This window comes from Prunus mume, linkage group LG1 (assembly GCF_029339155.1).
Source record: "Prunus mume cultivar Tortuosa linkage group LG1, ASM2933915v1, whole genome shotgun sequence".
In the NCBI taxonomy this organism is placed as follows: Eukaryota; Viridiplantae; Streptophyta; class Magnoliopsida; order Rosales; family Rosaceae; genus Prunus; species Prunus mume.
The window spans coordinates 16,786,388-16,805,083 of record NC_142698.1 but is presented as its reverse complement, the minus strand read 5'-3'; the positions used below and the strand labels follow the sequence as shown (position 1 = coordinate 16,805,083).

At 36.9% G+C, this 18,696-nt stretch overlaps 3 protein-coding genes and 1 long non-coding RNA gene across 4 annotated transcripts; 3 read left to right on the top strand and 1 right to left on the bottom strand.

Annotated features, from left to right (window-relative positions):
• Positions 1–75: 75 nt before the first annotated feature.
• On the top strand, positions 76–2,535 carry LOC103344499 (uncharacterized). The gene is made up of 2 exons (XR_515096.2): positions 76–281; positions 2,158–2,535. It is a non-coding gene; the product is annotated as an uncharacterized LOC103344499 (long non-coding RNA).
• Positions 2,536–4,118: 1,583 nt separating this feature from the next.
• On the top strand, positions 4,119–8,055 carry HASPIN (Protein kinase superfamily protein). Its single transcript, XM_089044058.1, has 15 exons — positions 4,119–4,242; positions 4,325–4,412; positions 4,519–4,620; positions 4,963–5,065; positions 5,200–5,750; positions 5,887–6,010; positions 6,097–6,206; positions 6,336–6,447; positions 6,623–6,715; positions 6,798–6,859; positions 6,939–7,069; positions 7,168–7,238; positions 7,322–7,374; positions 7,494–7,560; positions 7,758–8,055. Exons 1-15 carry the CDS (start codon positions 4,227–4,229, stop codon positions 7,881–7,883), a joined length of 1,809 nt encoding a protein of 602 aa, XP_088900184.1. The 5' UTR covers positions 4,119–4,226; the 3' UTR covers positions 7,884–8,055.
• A 2,116-nt stretch (positions 8,056–10,171) lies between these two features.
• On the top strand, positions 10,172–12,996 carry LOC103344501 (uncharacterized). Its single transcript, XM_008248084.2, has 4 exons — positions 10,172–10,372; positions 10,589–12,046; positions 12,158–12,344; positions 12,423–12,996. Exons 1-4 carry the CDS (start codon positions 10,243–10,245, stop codon positions 12,607–12,609), a joined length of 1,962 nt encoding a protein of 653 aa, XP_008246306.2. The 5' UTR covers positions 10,172–10,242; the 3' UTR covers positions 12,610–12,996.
• A 669-nt stretch (positions 12,997–13,665) lies between these two features.
• LOC103344502 (nuclear envelope-associated protein 2-like) lies at positions 13,666–17,840 on the bottom strand. Its single transcript, XM_089043355.1, has 6 exons — positions 17,644–17,840; positions 16,604–16,961; positions 16,338–16,441; positions 14,527–14,988; positions 14,328–14,429; positions 13,666–14,119 (listed from the first exon to the last, which is right to left on the bottom strand). Exons 2-6 carry the CDS (start codon positions 16,827–16,829, stop codon positions 13,955–13,957), a joined length of 1,059 nt encoding a protein of 352 aa, XP_088899481.1. The 5' UTR covers positions 16,830–16,961; positions 17,644–17,840; the 3' UTR covers positions 13,666–13,954.
• Between the last annotated feature and the right edge of the window lie 856 nt (positions 17,841–18,696).

Genomic DNA, 18,696 nt, shown 5'->3' with positions numbered 1-18,696 from the left:
GACATGATCCAGGGCTAAATTTGGGATTTTAAAAATCACGACTTGTTTGGTGGGCCAAATTAGAGCACACTTCTCAAGTCATAGTCATTGTTTATGGGCTTAAGTTTGACTCAGACTGAACATGGCCTTTCGGGTCCAAGTCCAAGCCCGGACTCTGGAACCCAAACGACGACGACGAGGGCGAGGGTGAGGGCGAGTGTCTCTTCTTCTACATCAATTTGGGCCTTCGCCTTCTTCTCGTCTTCTCTGTTGAACGTCCCGTGGCTCCGATTCTGCCCTAGGTACGTTTCTATGGCTGGTTTTCTCTAGATCTTACAATGATGACAACTTTGATTTATATTCTCTGGTGTTATATGATGCCTTTGGTGGTTTTAGATTTTGTCTTAATTTTGAGTTGAACTTGATATATTTAGGGCTGATTGGAGATTTTATTATATGGTTTTTTTCTTCTGAACTTGAAATGCAATAATCCTAAATCAAGTTTAGGAGAAATATGAAGCTCCTCACAAAACCAGTCACCGTTGTGTTGTGGGTAGTGACAACTGGGGCAGTGTGGCTGCCAAGCTCATTGCCTTTAACACCCTCAAGCTCTCTTCTTTTCATGTAATTTCTATTTTTATTGTTTATTTTCTACATTTCCATTTTATTTTTAGATGAATGCAAGTCATGATTTTGGTTTATCCATTAAACTTCTATGTTTGCATTTGGTTGCTGTTGAGAAACTGAATAAATTCCTAAAGAATGTTGTTGTGCCAATCCGCATTTTCAAATTTCATTTGTCTGTCAATGCCAATAAATAACATTCTTTAATTAGCTCTTGCAAGCCAAAACCTTTCAAATTTAGATTGCAAAAAAATGATCATTCAAATTCGAAAGGATGACACGACTTGAATTTGAAAGTTGTCATGGGCATAAGATTGTTGGAATGACAGTTTTGTTGCATTATGCTGTGTAATAGCACCTTGAGAGTATGTTTGTTTTGTCTGAAATTTGTTTTGGTGCATTATGCTGTGTAATAGGCTTCTGAGTTTTGTTTCCTGAGAGTATATCTTCTCAAAACTGAAAACAATGAAGAATTATAGAAAGAATTACAGAGACAATTGTAGAAGAAGAAGATTGTTGTTATTTCTGATGATAATGAGAGTTTTACAAGAATGGTTAACCTTTATACAGTTAACACCTTCATCTTTAACTAATTAACCCAACGAACTCTCTAGCAGACTTCTAACAAACCCATATAAGCAACTAATCACAGAATGACACTTGTCCACATTTTATAATGACAAGTGTCCTTGCTTGGAACCAAACAAAGTCTCATGTTCGTTATTCGATTCCTTTCTTTTAAATGCAATTTATGTGTTAACCTTGCATTTATTTAATCACAATAGAATGAATTTTAGCTATATTATTGAATTTACAAGAAACTGAGTTTTCTCATTGTGATCAGAATTCATCTATTTGAAACATCGTTGTATAGAAACAGAAACAGTACAGAACTCTATTTTCGAATATACGCTGGGCTTTTCAAACACGTTGTCTTCTTTATCTCTTCTCTATCTGTTATATTTGTTAATCAATTTGGAACTAATCAATTGCTGCAGGTGTCAATGTGTATAAATTTAACTCTTAAGTACCCCTTTTTGGCATATGTTCTATTTCGTCTACTTCTCTGGAGCTCTAATTCTTATCCTTTTTTGGGATATGTGAATGTGTACGAGTTTTCTGTTCTGATTTTTGTGGGGGTCTTGCTTTGTTTCTCAACAGTATGCAATATGCAGTTCATTGTTAATTTACAATCTTTGGCATTTGTATTTTCTTTCTTTTTCTTCTATGAACTACCCAAATATGATTCAAATATCTGGTGTCGGATCTTCTGGCGACACCTTAGAACATCATGTACATAGTCAAACCCTACCCTACATTATTGTTCTATTATCAAGAAGGCCAACCAAATTGCTTACAGTACATGCATTTGAGGTGGGAAAACCTTTATCATTTCATGCATTGATCCGACTAGATTTAGACATTTCACATTTTGCATTATCAGTCTGATTTGTGTTTCTTGGTTTATAGTTTTTATTTGATATTAATTATTCCGTTCATTTTTGGTACAGCTTGATGATAATTCACTAAATCGCTTGTTCTTTTATCTTGCAGTTTGGGGGGGCATGCAACCCCGGGTTCCATCTTCATTGCATCAATGGGTAAATTCACATACTTCTTAGGCATTTGCTCCATGTGTCGCAGGAAGTGACAATTCAGAGGTTGAGAAAAAAAAACATTGGAATCACTCTTAAGTGCAGCGGTTGCAAATGCAGGCTTGCAATTGTTATGCTGGTTGATATAAAGCGAACGCCTCCTCTGTATATGTATTGAGTATTAGTTGATGTAAACTATAGTTGCTCCATCTCCAGGTTTCAGTTTTTTTTCAATCGTTTATTGTATTCCTCCATAAACCGCATTTTTGTTTATTGGGTCTGATAAGCGATCCCCAGTGAGCATAAAAATAAATTTTTGATGGTAGTCATTTTAAAATTTGTGATCCAATTAAGATTCGGGCGGAGGGGTGAATTTGTAAAGTAATGACGACTTATAGCGGCGGTTAAGTGTATCGTCACTGAGAGATTTTTTACCTACGGTTAGCGGCGAAACAAACCGTTGCTAAAATCATGTAGCCTTAAATTTTGTCACTAAAGGTTCATAAACCGTCACCAATCGCCGCTAAAACACATAACCGTCATTTATTACCAGATTAGCTACATATGCTGATTAAAATGATTTCTCCTCCTTTTTTTGGCTAGATATTTATTTTCCTTCTTCTAGAATACCCCAAGCGATTTAGAAAACTGCGGAAGAGCAATTATTTACCACAACATAAATTTACACAAATAGAAAAAATCATGGAGTGTTCTTATTTCATGTTGCAGGGAAATGCTTGTAAGTTTTTGGTATGTTTCTAATGTTTAGACAATGACTTCCTCCTACATAACGTAATTTTGGGAGTCTTTTCCGGACTGAAAAACAATATCATTTCTCAAATGGTTTGTGGATATAAATTACATGAAAGTTTTTTTTGAAACGATTATCGGGAGTCTTTGGGATAGGTACTTGGGTGTTAGCTGATACCACATGTTGAAATTCTTAGAACTTGGATAAGTATGTATGGTCTAATTTGATCACGCTATTCTCAACATCCATATGGTATATGGTTTGGTTATGTAGGATACTGGTTAGGTGGTTGTGTTTTGTCTAATTGTCCTTTCGAAATGATTTGAGTTTTGATTATAAAGCTTAAATTTTCCCCTTTTTTCTTGCTTGAATATCAGTATTAATTATGCTCTCCAAACAAATTAAGATTGATGAACATAATGCTCAGAGTTGAGCAATATATATCCATGCATGATACAAACATGTTAGAAAGTCACAAGAAAAATACTTTTGGGATGAAGTATAACAAGCACCATAAGAAATGGCTAAAAAGAACCAAACAAATGAGTGAACAAGTAGTGGTGGTTTCATTATTGTCTATGCAAAGGGCTTCTAGGCTTTGCTAAACAACAAATGCCAGGACAAAGAAGCAAAGGGTAGCTAAGCATTAATTAATTGTTCACCCACAAGTTCATCTAATTAGTGGAAACTGACCATTTTAGAGAAGCTGTCAATGTTGGTACAGATAATTAGATGAAAGCAATTTTTTTCCCTTTCCATAATAGTGAATTCGTCCCTTACATCCAAGTTCAAATTTTCCTCGTTGAAGATCTAATAAATCGGGCCATGACCGACTTTAAGCCTAAGCAATGGTTCTATATCATAGGGAACTTGGAAAATAGGGTTGAACAACAAGGTTGCTAAAACTTTAATTAATGCAAATCCACAAATAAGTTTCTCTTTCATCTTTATTTGGAGAAGATTGAAATGAACATAGAATCACTTTAAAAAAATTTAAAAGGGAAACACAACCCTGGGCTGTAGACTGTAGTTGGGGTTTAAAATTTTTTAAATATACAATCGGAGATCAGAAACACAAAGAAGCATTGGCCATCGCAGCCCAGCCCACTGAATAATGCCGTGTACACCAAACGCACCGTTTAAGTCGTAAGAATGGTGACTTTTAAGCCACCCCTTTTCCCTCTCCACGAAACGCAACATTTCATCTTTTATCTCTGCCGGTACTACAACAGTTCCCGCCCAAAAGACGAAGCATTCAAAATCCTTCTCTCTCTCTAATGGACTTCAACGCAGGTACTGAGACAAAACCCTAATTTCTTCCATTAGTTTTCTTCATTACCCAAGTTAATTTCCATTATTAAGGAATACATTTCAGGAGGTAAAGTCGCTGATCAACGACAACAGTGTGAAGCGATTTACAGAAGAAGAAAGCCCAACAAACCCACTCAAGATGTAGAACCCTCGTATGTTCAAATCTAATCTCTGTTGTGATTATGTGTTTTTGTTTTGCGAAGCCAAAAAGTTTCTTAATTTGTGCTCTCAATGTGTTTTTGATTTTGCCTATCTCAGAAAGCAGTCATGTTCGGCACGTTATGTGGGACGGGTGAGTTTGGCTCCTGCTGCTGGAGCTCTCAACAGGAAAACCAGTTGGACCCGTTCCCTTTCTACAAGGTTCATTTCAAAGCGCCCACCTTTTCTCTATCTCTATCTCTGTTGGACCCGTTCTCTTTCTTCCGAGATTGCGGTTGAACTTGTGTCTATCTGCCCTGTCTTGTGAGCTTTGGGTTTGTGTTTATTATGATTCCTTTTGTTTTCCGCTTCCCGGTTTTGTGGTACGAGCTTGATTACTATGTGTTTAGTGGTGAGGGGCTGTTTGGGTAGCACCCATTTACTGAATTTCTTTTTTGATTCTATAGATTGAGCTTGTTATAGTTAGTCACTGTTTTAACTTTTGCTTAAATAATGTAGCTACTATCTCATTCCAGCTTTTCATTGATTTTTTGTGCTTGATAGAGGGAGGACAAGTGTTGCTGTTGGTGTTTGCTTTGATTATCATCCTCAACATAAGGAGCCTAAAAGAAAAGGAAAGAGAAAAGGAAAAGCTGCTCTTCCCAAAGTGAGCTCCTTTTTAAAGAAAAATTGTGTTTTCTGTTTTGCATGTTGTTCTTAGCATAGCAATGCCTCAATTGCATGTACTCCATTAAAGTTTAAACACAATCGTATGCTGTTTTTAATGTTTGGAATCTCCAGGGGAAGTACAAATTTGAAGAGGAGAAGGCTTACTTTCAAGAGATTGATGCCTTTGAGTTGGTGGAGGAGAGCCCCTCTCCCAAACCTACTACATGGGTTGCGGGCAACCAAACTGATACTGTTGCATTACCCAAGTTGTGCTCTCCATTAGATAAATGGTTGTTCAAGAAGCTAAACTTCACTTTCGAGCCTTCGAGCACATTGTCTAAGATACTGCAGACTTCAACCATGCGGCCCATACCTTCAGAACCCATTGGTGGTAACAATTTGAAATCTTCAAGTTTGAAAACCCCAAAAAATTCTAGTAAAGTCAAGTCTCGTTTGCCTTCTGCGCAAAGCAGATTTGAATTGAGTTTGGTTGATGGAAGTGTGCTTGAAACGGTGCTGGATGTGGGCAATGACGGTTGTGAAGATATAGTAGCTTCTGTAAAGAAACTCTCTCTGGCATCATCTTCATCAGATAGTGAAGATTTGGATCCATTTCGTGCTCTATTAGCAGTATGTGGACAGTCAGTTCCCTTAAAATTTAGGGATGTTTTTTCTTCCTATTGGTAAGCTCCTTGTTTGTAATATGTTTGCCTTTACAATTTGAACTCCCCTTACAATTTGAACTCCCCTTTTCCCGCAATATTTTAGCTGATCCTCTGCTTCTGTAAGCTAACATAACATACAAATTTCTTGAAACAGTGACCTAGACAAGATTACCAAAATCGGGGAAGGAACATTTGGAGAAGCTTTCAAGGCTGGCAACTATGTTTGCAAAATAGTCCCAATTGATGGTAACATACTTGTGAATGGGGAAGTGCAAAAGGTACTTGCTGCAATACTATGCCTTCTTCTAGTAATGGGATTTCTCGTTTTGTTGAATGATAATGTAATGAAGTTACTGTGCTCCAGAGATCTGAAGAATTGCTAGAAGAGGTCGTACTTTCCCGCACTCTTAATTACTTAAGAGGACATGAGGGTGATTTTCAAAATGCTTGCACCATGTTTATCGAAACCATAGAGTATGTATTTACTTTAAAGTTCTATCATTCCACAACTGCTTAAGACTTAATAGAATTGATTACTTGAATGATCGTATCAATTGCAAGATTTTTATTCTGTCATCTTTCTGTGATCTGATTCCTTTACAGTTTGAGAGTGTGCCAAGGCTCTTATGATGCTGCTTTGATCAGCGCATGGGAGGATTGGGATGAAGATCATGGTTCAGAAAATGATCACCCTAAGGCGTTTCCAGATAACCAGGTTTTCCTTCTCTACTTAAACTTGTCTAATATTCTTTTTGGTATATAAGCTAAGAGTCGCCCTAATAATCTTCCATAACTACGACTTGGTGATCTTCTCAAGTATAAATGATTCATATACTATGAGGTTAACGTTACTCAGACTTATTCAATGCAACTCACAATTTTGCATACAGTGCTATGTCGTGTTTGTTTTAGAGCATGGTGGCAAGGATCTGGAAAGCTTTGTACTTCAGAACACTGATGAGGCACGTAGTTTATTGGTCCAGGTAAAGTATACACTATAACAGAATTCTTGTGGTGATTCCTGAAACTTCAATTTGTTTTTAAATGATTGGATTATCATTTCAGGTTACAGCTGCCCTTGCTGTAGCTGAAGCTGCATATGAATTTGAGCACCGTGATCTTCACTGGTATGGTTGTATTTGTGAGTATAATAATGACTTTGGAATCTATGAGTGCTGCTGACTTAGGAATATACATTTGTTACAGGGGAAACATCCTTTTAAGTCGGAATGATTCTGTTACAATGCCGTTCACTCTTGAGGGAAAACAGATGTTTATCCAAACATTTGGATTGGGGATGTCAATAATAGATTTCACTCTTTCAAGAATCAACACTGGTGAATTCTTGTTAAAATACTTTTACAATGTGTTTGGTATGGTAGAGGATACATTAATTGTTGATGTAGCATACTTAACAAACATCAAATATGCACAGGTGATGACATACTCTTTCTAGACCTATCTTCGGATCCTGAGCTCTTTAAAGGTCCAAAGGGCGATAAACAAGTAAGGAATTGAAACTAAAGTTGTACCAGTAAATTTATCTTTGTTGTATGAAATAAAATAAATGATAGTTAAATCATTTGCAGTCAGAAACATACCGGAAGATGAAGGAGGTAACAGAAGACTGCTGGGAGGGAAGGTATGGTTGATATATCAAATTTAATTATCATATACAAAAAGGGAAAATGTGTTAGTCAAAATTGAAAAGTAAAGAAGAATTTTTTTAGTGCTATCATTGTTAACTTTTGATCTTTATAGCTTCCCCCGAACAAATGCACTGTGGTTGATGTACCTGGTGGATGTCTTACTGCTAAAGAAATCATTTGTAAGTTTTTCTTATTTAATTTTACACAACCACTTACTATTGTAATTTTTCTTATACAAATGCTACAACAGCGGCAGGGTTCTCTATGCTGGCAACCACAAAGGGGTGAAAACTGATCAATTTTAAGTCTAATGTTTTAAAACTATGCACTGTAAGAAGAAATGACTTAGGTTTTTGACTGATTCATTCTATGCTAGGAACGAACTTCAAAAGACGAGAGAGATTTCCGTTCATTGAAGAAGCGTCTCGACAAATATCAGTCAGCCAGAGAAGCACTTCTTGATCCCTCTTTCAGTAATTTGTTGGTTGCTGGTGGCATTTGAGAAACAACTAAGAATGACAAGATGTTGTAATTTTGCATTAACAACTGTAAATATTTGAGGCTCCAATGAGTAGGAAGAACATTGTGAATATGTTGTGAAGTGTACAAGATAATTGATGGAGTTAACTTTATGAATGAAAGATATAAGATAAGTGCAATAGTTTTGATTTGAAGAAGTTAACTTTATCAGCAACCAAACAAAACCACAAAGCAATTCTGCCACATTGAATATGCCAATATGATATATCCTGACGTTTGTCACCCCTTTTCCCCTCATATTAATCCGAGGCCACTTTTCCAAATTCATATTAAATCTATCGAACTTATGTAACAGGTGTGACTGTTCTCTCTCTCTCTCTCTCTCTCTCTCGCTTGCTTTCGGCTTAAGAGCTAGTCAGATAAGCTGCTTTTGATTTACTACTTTGAAATTTGAATGCAGCATAATAGCTTATTCCACATGCGTTGTCTTTGTCCACTCTTACGTTGCATGTTCTATCTTATTTTAAATCCGCAGAAAGAAGGTGGCTCTAATGGTTGTGGTTACTTTTTCACACTGCGCTACTTGGAAATATTAGATTTACTCTTGTGTCCTTATCATGCATTTGAGAACATGGTACCCTGCATTTTCTTGATAGCTTTCACCTCAAAACGATACATGATAAATATAAAGCAGCAGAAGAAATCTTGCTGTAAATTTCACATGGTTTGTTCGTGTATGTGGTAGTGCACCATCCACATTCCACAGCCACAACTAGATCTGTTGTGGTCCGGTTGCATCAAATTATTCATCTTTATTCTGGAAACGATTCGCTGATCCGGATGCCAATTGAACTCAAGACCTTCTGACCTTGATCGTAGCTACGTTAAGCTTTCTTAAAATATATCAAATCGCATGGAACACATCCACAAACCCTTATCCAAGAAGGAAAGGCCAAAACCTAAAAGTGAATTTCTAAGCCTAATCTCTGGAAGACTTTCCTTTCAATCAACTTTTGTTTCCCTTTTATTGATTCATTCATTAGTTTTTGGTTATTTTGTGCTTGGCTGATCTAAGCAAAATAGCTAGACTTTTGTGCCTCCTTCCTCCCTCCTTTAAAATGCTCCAACCAAATACAAATCTTTAACACCCATTAACTAGAGGCCGGCTGTTTGATGCTGATCACCCCTATTTTATATGCATTTTTTAATCCATAAAATACTTAAGCAGCCTGGGAATCTTACCCCGTTTGGTTCACGGAACGGATTTGAGGGGAAATCATTTCCCATGTCATTTTTATGAGAAATTGAAGATTCCTTTATCATGTTTGGTAACGTCAGGAAAGTAACCAGGATATATAAAGTTACTTTATTTCATTTCCTATATTTATTTTGACTAGGAATGGAAAACAAAGATTGTATAAATTTTCAATTATATCCATATTAAATCAAATAAACATGAGTTGGGAGAAGGGCTTCACTTTCCCTCCTACTTTCCCATGTGTCAAACAATTATTTCCCATGCCCGGACTTATCAAACATGGGAAAGCAGTTGATTTCCCATTCCCAAGCTTCCTTTCTCATTGATCAAATGAGGTAGTGGGATGAGAATATGATATCTAGGGTTATGAGTACGACATGTGGAGGAGAAAGGAGGCTTGGAAGGGATTGTGGAGGTACTTAGATAATTAGGTTAGTTATTTTTTGTTTAATATTTAGTTATAGTGAATTGATGAAATTGCCTTTCAAAAAATATCACATACAACTTAATTAACTTAAATTTTATCAGAGTTAGGCATAGGTGTTTAATTGTAACACTTTACAAAGTTTAGTTGATTAATAGTTAAAATTAAAAGTTCATGTGATAACCATACACATACTTAAAAAATTCAAGTGGTATTTATACAAATTTCTCATCCATAAAATACTTAAGCACCCTCTGGATCTTAATCTTATGTGAGCTTTAGCCCCCCAAAAAGAAATTACCTGTAGTGGGATGGGAATCTGATATCTAGGGTTACGGCATGTGTATTTTTAGATGCATCATGTGCTATCTTTTGCCACTTGTTTAGACCACTTTATATCCTGAGCTTATATCTCTTTGGGAAAGAAAAAAAAAGCACAAAAGCATAGTTGATTCTTTCTACTGTTTTGCAGACACAAGGTTTTCAACCCCATATCCTTAGTGACAAAGCAAACATATTTTCTTTATCATTACAACTCGTCACCTTTCTTTTTCACACTTTCTTTTTTTGTCCTTTTTCTTTCCTCACCTTTATTTTCAACACTCTGCTCTCTCTCTCTCTCTCTCTCTCTCTCTCTCTCAATGGGTGCTTATATTCACTCCAATTATATCTGCAATGTTTTAAAAGCATTTCCATTTTATGAATCACATTAAAAATCCAGCTTGGTCTCTGCCTAGATTCCCAGAAACACTTCACATAATCATGGCCAATGCAGCTTCTAAGTGCCTCTTCTTGTTCTTCATGTCTCTTCTCTCTAGCTGTTCATCAGGTAAGTAAAAACTATTACTTATACTTTTTGATCTTTTGCTTTTCTGAAACCATGGTTCTCTTTATGAACATCACACTAATTAATGTGAAGTTGGATCTACATTTTTAATATTCTGATCAGGTTATTGTTCTAAATTGGGTTAAAACTAGTTACAGCTAAAATACAAGATAAAAGTAGTTTGAAGTTTCTGTCTTTTTGTTTTTTCACATCTTACAGGAACTCTGGTGGGTTTCTCATATCATGCAAGTGGAAACACTACAACTTCATCACCTAGTAGAACCATATCGTTCTTGAAGCAAAACAAGATCACCTCATCTCAGATTCGAGTCTTCGTTGAAAATCCTAGGATTTTAAGTACTCTGCCCAACACTGATGTTGCTGTTGATCTCTACTTGAATGAAAATATGATAAGTTCCAAATCTTCCTCAATCTCATGGCTGAAAACCCATGTAATTCCCTTTCTCTCACAAGCAAACATCAAAAGCAGCATAGTAATTAGTGGCAGTGACTATGCAAGAAAATCTAGTCTACCTACGCTTTTAACCACCCTGAAATACATGCACTCAGCAGTCCTTGTCAGTCTTCCTTCTGACAGAAGAATTAAGGTCTCAGTAGCATTTTCTTTGACATCTCTTGAGAATTTGAGAAGAGGACATGAAAGAGATCTGCATAGGATTTGTACTTATATCAATGAAGTGAGATCTCCAGTCATTGTAGAAGCCAATATTGATGGAGAATTGAGTATGGGTGATAGGTTTGTTCAGTCAGTGATTGAGAGAGCCAGCCTTGCAAATTCTGTTCTTCCTTGTAATGATGTCCCCATGGTTTTGACAATCAAAAGTCCAGCAGCTCCCAGTGCATGTGAAGTAGCCGAATTCTCTGTTAAGGTTTTGAAAGCTTTAGAAAGCAACACTCAGATTACAGGTAGGTTAGTTGGGTTATATGCAGAAGTAGCTTCCATGGATGATTTTGCACGGAAAGAGCTCAAAAGGGAAGAGGAACAGATTTTTCCTTCTTCTAGGAGAGAACTCTTAAGCAGTTTCCATCTGAAAACAACTTCACATGACACATTTAACACACCAACAGTCTTCCCTACAACTCCCATATCAACACCACCACTGCCTACCACCCCTCCATATAACCCCACACCAACCATTGTCACTGTCCCTGCTACAAACCCGGTAACAGTAACTCCAGTAAATCCTGCCGCGCCGGTGGAAGTTCCCTCCACCACACCCGTCACCATACCCCCCACAAATTCAGTGAGCTCACCAGTTACCAATCCAGCCACAACCCCCATCACACCAGTCACCATACCCCCGACAAATCCTGTGACAACTTACCCGCCACCATCTGGAGGCGTTCCAGTCACAACACCTGTCACAAACCCAGTCTCACCTCCTGCAACAACTAATAATACTCCTGCAGTTCCAGGACAGAGCTGGTGTGTGGCAAAGAGTGGAGCACAGCAAACAGCACTGCAGGCAGGATTGGACTATGCATGTGGAATGGGAGGCGCAGACTGTTCACAGATCCAACAGGGTGGAAGCTGTTACAATCCAAATTCTCTTCAAAATCATGCCTCATATGCATTCAACAGCTATTATCAGAAGAATCCGGTGTCAACTAGCTGTGACTTCGGAGGGGTTGCCACAATAGTTAATGCTAATCCAAGTATGATCATAAATTTTTGTTTCTTCCATATGATTTAATACATGCTATACGCTAAACAATCATCTAAACCATATATCTGTATATATCTGACTCTCCTGAAATTTTGAACAGGCACTGGTTCCTGCATTTACCAATCATCATCATCATCCTCAACCCCAACAACTCCAAATCCAGCATCAACAACTCCAACACCCACATCAACAATTCCACCACCAACATCAACAACTCCACCATCAACTTCAACAACTCCACCACCAGCAATAACATCAATTCCACCACCTGGGGAAGGTGTATCAGGGTATAGTGTTCTGTCTCATGACTTTCAATCTCTATACTATATTTACCAGTTTATCACTAACTTCATCTCTACTTGCAGCTCCGGTACTCCACCTTCGGTGTTGAACTCGAGCAACCCGGCTTCAGGATCCATGCCAGAGTTTGGGAGTGACAGCCCTCCTGGTTTTAACACAACAACATCCACTTCAGCTAGTTTGCGACCGTCTGTTGGTTGCGTCTTTTTGGTAACAACCTTAGTTACTAGAAAAATTGTTCTTACCATGTAAAAATATGACCTCTCATGTAAATTAACGGGTGATCAGATTCCTCAGAAGCACATTTTCTCACGACGAATCACGGTTGTACATAACTGCATATGCAAGCAAAGAAAGCTAGAGGAAACATGATAGTTAGTTACTGTCTTGCATTAGCTTTGGGATGTAGAGATGGTTGTGGGTGAAGTGAAGGTAAGCTTCTCCACATCTAAACCTGAGCTGGGAGGAAACAACAATTTTACTCTGGGGTTGAGAGGTGCAATAGAGATTTGTGACCCTGTATCTCTTTTAGTTGGGTATTGTAGGTCTGTGTACTGTGCTCATACTATTAGAAATAGAGTTCATATTGCTCTTCTATCTAGATATTTAGTAAAGTTGCATGAACAGAAATTTATGCTATCTATTGGAGTCAACTTCACTCGTCTGATCTGCACTAAGGCAACTGGCAGGGTAATGATTTTCGAGACATAATATCCCTGAATGGACTGATTTTACTTTCACAGTTCTTATCATCATTACATATGGAGCTAAATTCCACATTAATTGTATCCGGATCAAGATCTTCTGATCATCATGATGTTCGATCCATGCCCATCATTATCATTACTAGACAAGTAATAATCATCAAACTTTATGCATATTTGTAGTGTCATCGTTTAGCATTTCAAGCTTTTTTCTTTTTATATTTTGTGGTTGAAGTTTAGCATTTCAAGCTAAAACCCATATACTAATTTCGAATCTAAATTACTAAAATACCATGCATACAAAGTAATCGTCAGCCTAAGTTCCATTTGCTACCTTCCCAAGTTACCACCTTTTACAAATTGGGTTGGATCAATAAATTAGATTATAGTTAATTAAACTGAAAATCCACACAAAATCTGGCCCTTCCTTCTCGCATTTTGACTGGAGGAGATGCTTGGAGTTAGAATACAACACCATCTAAGATTTGGTTGCTTAACTATTGGGTTGGAGATCAGTGGCCAAATTGAATACTCCATTGTCCTTTTTCATTCATTTACGCATGTCACGAATTGAAGGTTCCCTACTAGAAAAGTTGAACATTAATTAACATGTCAAAAAGAAAAGTCTCCTATAAAATTATAAATAAGGAAATAAATCCAATACAACATTGTTGGCAAATACAGTATAGCCAAAATGCCATACATGGATTCAATTTCCATACACTAATGTGGATTTAACAAGAAAAACAAAATTGCATTCTCGGATATTGTTACACGATAAGAACCTCTACAATGAGCATTTCTACTGTGGCCTATGCACTATTTCTAATTCCTTGACTAAAAACTAAAGATTCATGTTCTTTATACATCAACAGCTCGATAGTGCAACTATTTCATCGCTTTGAGAACACCACCAAGATCAACATGGACATGGACACCGCAATTTTGAAACCAGAGCTTTCCCAGAAACTTTGGCTTTCAGAGGCTGAAGCTCCACCGCCACCCCGCTGTAACTGATCTCTGAGCTCTTTCAAAGCTTTGTCTCTTCGCTCACCCATCTGTCACAATGAATATGTTCTTATTCTAGTTCAATATATAGTTACAGTGAAAAATTGATTGATAAGGACCTAATTGTTGCTACATGAACACCAACACCGGCCCGTGTAATTGCTTAAAGCTCTGCTATGACCATTTGCAGGCACAAGGTTTGAACTAAAATGCAACTTCAATAACACAAACAGAGTAAAACAAAAGGTTAGTGATTACCCTTTGAAGCTTTCGTGTTTGAGAACGAGCTTCCTGGAGACAAAACTCTAATTTCAATACCCTCTTTTTCAGTTCCTGATCTGCTCGCCGTTGTTTCTCCAACTGTTCCCAGAAACAGGTTGAAGTTCAATAAAAAAATTTATTATTAAGGACTTTATACAAGCAAACTGGGGACAAAGAAAGCATATGATGAATGTACCTGTGATTCAAACTCCTTAGTTTTGAGCTTCCAATGAGCAGACATTACCCTGATTTCATCTCTCAACTTTGCTATTTCTTCATCCTTCGCAACTAAAAGCTTATTAATCTTCTCAATATTCTTTGGTGAAACCTCATCTAATATTTTCCTCAGCTCACAGTCCTTGTTCACCCCTGCTTTTGCAACAGCTTGCATAATGTCATGCTCAATTCTCAAAACTTCATCTTTCAGTTGCTTCTGGGAAAACTCTCGTGCCTGAAGGTCCTTCTGCAGATTATCTAATTGCTCTCCTAGCCTAATTACACGATCATCTTGCTCTTTTAATGAGCAATTCTTTTCATCTAATTCCTTCAAAAGTGCTGAACACTGAAGGTGTGCCGACTGAGCTGATGCAGCACTAGCATCTGCAGTTGCCCGAGTGGTTGCAAGCTGTGATCTCAGACCATCCAATTCCGTGAGGTACTGCAGTCACATTAACAACACCATAGTCAGGGAAAATTGTACACCAATACAGTTCACAACCCTAACTACCAGAACTATGCTCTGCAAGCAGTTACCTTGCTAATTACTAACTAATTAGATATTTCAAAGACAGTAGCTACTGTGTATGCTCCAAAATACAAACATATCACACTTGTCTATTGGTTAAAAACTCATAAAAGTAAAATAATAAAATTTCTTAATACTCCAACAATTACCCAAATCTTTTTGAACAAATGGTAACAAGCAAAACAAGCTCCTGCATACAGTTATTTTAATTTAAAACAAAATGCACTTGTCTTCATTTTGTTTAATACACATCATCCCTTTAAACTCCAATTTACTTTAGATATTAACCTTCCACATATCTCACAATGGTATTCTTCACTTCTTTATGTCTAGTCACAAATTGAAATCCAAGTTGAAATTGGTTTTCTGCCTTCAGGACAACAGTTATATGTTGCATCTTCTGTTTATAAATGCAACTATTATGCGCCTACCTACGTGTACATTTGCAGAAACTTGAAAAAGAAATTAGTTGATCTCCTAAGTTTTGAAGACAATTCTATCATTTTATTCAGGCTAAACTATTTAATGTGTTGATATGGGGAATAACACTAATTTAGCTTCTTTTAATCTGAACCCATTAGGACTTAATGCATACAAGGAAAAAGAAATAAAGGTTTAGGGGGAAGTAGATGGTTATGAGAAGCAAATTTTAATCCCATTTGTTTCTCATTCAGAATTTATCATTCCATATAATCACTCAAAACTTCTATTGGGAAAACAGTAAAGAAACCCTAAACTTGGCAACTCCTTAATGCGAGGTCATGTATGTAACAAAGGTTGCACAAAGTTTAATCTTGAGACTTATGTGGAAGAATTAACATCATTGGTTGTTTACTGCAGTTCCCAAAAGTTTGAACTGTTAGGAGGGTGCACTCCCTCACTTTCCTAGCTTTCCTAGCAAAAATTACTTGAATTGTTCAAGCAACCAAAAAGAGGGAAACAATTATATACAATCCATAAGACCTGGTCACCTTTTCTCCTATGGGCTCCGCCAAAAACAAAGAGGAAAAGCCAAAAGGCATCCCCAATGATGTGTATGAGATGTGCGTCTTGTTTGATAATTTCAAAACAGCAAGATGCAATAAAAACAACTAATAAAAGACCTCATCAACTTAGGAAAGAAAAGCTAACAACTGTAATTAGTTAATCATGTCATAAGTGAGAAGATCTACCCAAAGGAAAATGATAATTTTTTCTAGCCAGAAAATTAAAAAAGCTAATGAAAAATTATACATAATCAAGAACTAGGATGTGAGTGGGACCTTCTCAGCAGTAGATGCTGAAGCCTCAAGCTTCTCATTTCTATGTTCCAATCTCTTCTGCAATCTACCAATCTCCTCTTCCAAGTTTTTAGCCTTCATCTGTGCTTCCTGTAAAAATCCCCAAAAAGCACTTAGAATTGTATAAACAAAACCAAAATGACCCCACAAACACAAACACCCAAAAAAAGAGAAATGCTAGATTTCAAGACTCAAACCATGTCATATAAAATACAAAAAGAGCCTAAAGTTATTAAATCAACAACAACTTGCCTGTCTTGTAAGTGTTTCTTTTACAAATGATTGCTCTTGAGAAGCTAAGCGGTTCCGAGCCTCCTTCAACTCCGATGCTAAAGACACCACGTTCCGCCGAAAGCTCTGCTTTTTCTCGTTCAAATCTTTTAACAATGGATCAAACTCTTGGACCGACATCGATGACAATGAAGAGGAGGAAGAAGAAGGCGAGCAGGGCAGTGATTTCTCCGAAATTGACATAATAAATTCCAAATCTTTTTAGCCAAGTGAGATTGATGGTGAAGATCCGTATGGCGTGAATACAGTGAATAAAGTCGTAAGGGCCCAAAGATCAGAGGTTGGTCCTTACAGTGAAAGCTATTAACTTCATAGCTGCATGTGAAAGCGGTGGTTGTGCATTAAATTTTCATGGCCTTCAAGAAATGAAATTTAAAGAATGATTATTTAAATAAATTGTAACTTTAAAAACACTGTAAATGGTTTGAAGGATTCAACTTTTAAAAAATGAAAATTCATGCCAATTTTTTTTTTAATGAACAGTTCTACCAACATCATTTTCTCGAGATAATCCAATCCAAGATAATTGCACATATTTTTGAAATTTTGTCATGCAAATAATACAGCTCCTCAGAACGTCAACCCAACCATTATGAAGAGAGAGAAAGATGAAGGAAGTGGTAGAGAGAGAAGCATGCCTAAGGTGCGTCAACCTCAACCAATAAATAATATTGAGTTAATAAGAGAGAGAGGCATCAACTGGGTCTACTGAATTTAAAGAAATCTGAACTGATAAGTCTCAAATTTGAAGCTCATACCCAGAAAAATAAAGTAAAACAAAATTCACCATTCAAAAAGTTTAAGTTAATTTGAGTTTACAACCGACCCACATATCAAATTTCGCAGGAAAAAAGAAAGCACAAACAAAACCTTAAAAAGTTCCAGTCTTTTTCAATAAACTAGAACTCCTAACCTCTACATGCAAATAGGTCTGCAAGTAAGTTCCTAAAAATCCCAAAAACAGATCCAAAGACACTAAGAAAACTGCAACTCTTACCAGTCACCAGCATCAACAACATGAGATCACAAAGAAATGTTTTTTATCCCAGCAGAAACACACAGAGGAGAGAGAGAGAGAGAGAGAGAGAGAGAGAGACCAGGTGCTGAGTCACAGACCCAGTTTGAACAAAGAGCTGCTGAGCAAAACCCACTTGGGAATCTCTTTGTCTTCTTCCCAACATATGACAGACAGACAGATAGACCTCAATCAAATACTAATACTCTGTTTCAGCCCAACAACAGAGAAGGTAACACAATCGGACGGCGGTGAATCAGCTTTCGGGCATCATCCAAGGGCTCAAAATGGAAACCAACTTAGCACCAATAAACCCATGAAATTAGGGTAATTGATAGTAGGATTTTCTTTACAAAATTATAAATTTTTTGTCTTTATTCAGTGGAAGTTGTTGCATTTAAGCGAAATATCGACGCCCTGATTGCTTTGGTTCGGAGCTTCCGAGCCTCGGGTTCGTAAATATGACGATTCTCGAAGCTATCGCTTGGTCCTCCTTTGTTTTCAGTTTGACCCACAGCGCGGCAAATCCAAATTTTCGACACCACCAATGGAGTCTTGACACGTTGGCCCTATTTGGACCATTTTTGGATCTTCCTGTTTTAAACAATGACGGGCTGGTTCGCTTATTAAACGGGCCTGCTTTTGGGCTCTATCTACTTGTCTTTGTTTTTATTTTATTTTTTCGGTTGACTAGTAGTTTGAAATATATTTTTCCACACAAATTTAAATGATCAATTTTCTTTTTAAATGATCACTTTATATATATATATATATATATATAGTGATATTGGGGTAAGGGAATCGAATCTAGGACTTCGAGTGCATAAATAAATGTTCTTAACTACGTGAGCTACAAACCCGTTACAGTTCATTTTATATTTCAGCCCATAATAATGATATTAAACTCTCCATAAAGAACTTCATCTGAAATTAAAAAACTCAAATTTATGAACTTAAATAAAGACCATAACAAATATAACAAATAATAAATTTTTTTTCCCTAAACATTAGTTAAAACAAAAGGTCAAAGATTAC

What these genes read in the sequence shown, in the direction of transcription:
- HASPIN (XM_089044058.1), top strand. An exon ending in GATGTTTTTTCTTCCTATTG is followed by an intron (nt 5,751 to 5,886) that starts GTAAGCTCCTTG and finishes TTCTTGAAACAG; the next exon opens with TGACCTAGACAAGATTACCA. An exon ending in ATGTTTATCGAAACCATAGA is followed by an intron (nt 6,207 to 6,335) that starts GTATGTATTTAC and finishes ATTCCTTTACAG; the next exon opens with TTTGAGAGTGTGCCAAGGCT.
- LOC103344501 (XM_008248084.2), top strand. Translation starts at nt 10,243, where the DNA reads ATGAATCACATTAAAAATCCAGCTTGGTCTCTGCCTAGATTCCCAGAA. An exon ending in TCTCTCTAGCTGTTCATCAG is followed by an intron (nt 10,373 to 10,588) that starts GTAAGTAAAAAC and finishes CACATCTTACAG; the next exon opens with GAACTCTGGTGGGTTTCTCA. An exon ending in CCTGGGGAAGGTGTATCAGG is followed by an intron (nt 12,345 to 12,422) that starts GTATAGTGTTCT and finishes CTCTACTTGCAG; the next exon opens with CTCCGGTACTCCACCTTCGG.
- LOC103344502 (XM_089043355.1), bottom strand. Translation starts at nt 16,829, where the DNA reads ATGTCAATTTCGGAGAAATCACTGCCCTGCTCGCCTTCTTCTTCCTCC. An exon ending in CAGCATCTACTGCTGAGAAG is followed by an intron (nt 14,989 to 16,337) that starts GTCCCACTCACA and finishes ATGTGACTGCAG; the next exon opens with TACCTCACGGAATTGGATGG. An exon ending in CTAAGGAGTTTGAATCACAG is followed by an intron (nt 14,430 to 14,526) that starts GTACATTCATCA and finishes TTCTGGGAACAG; the next exon opens with TTGGAGAAACAACGGCGAGC.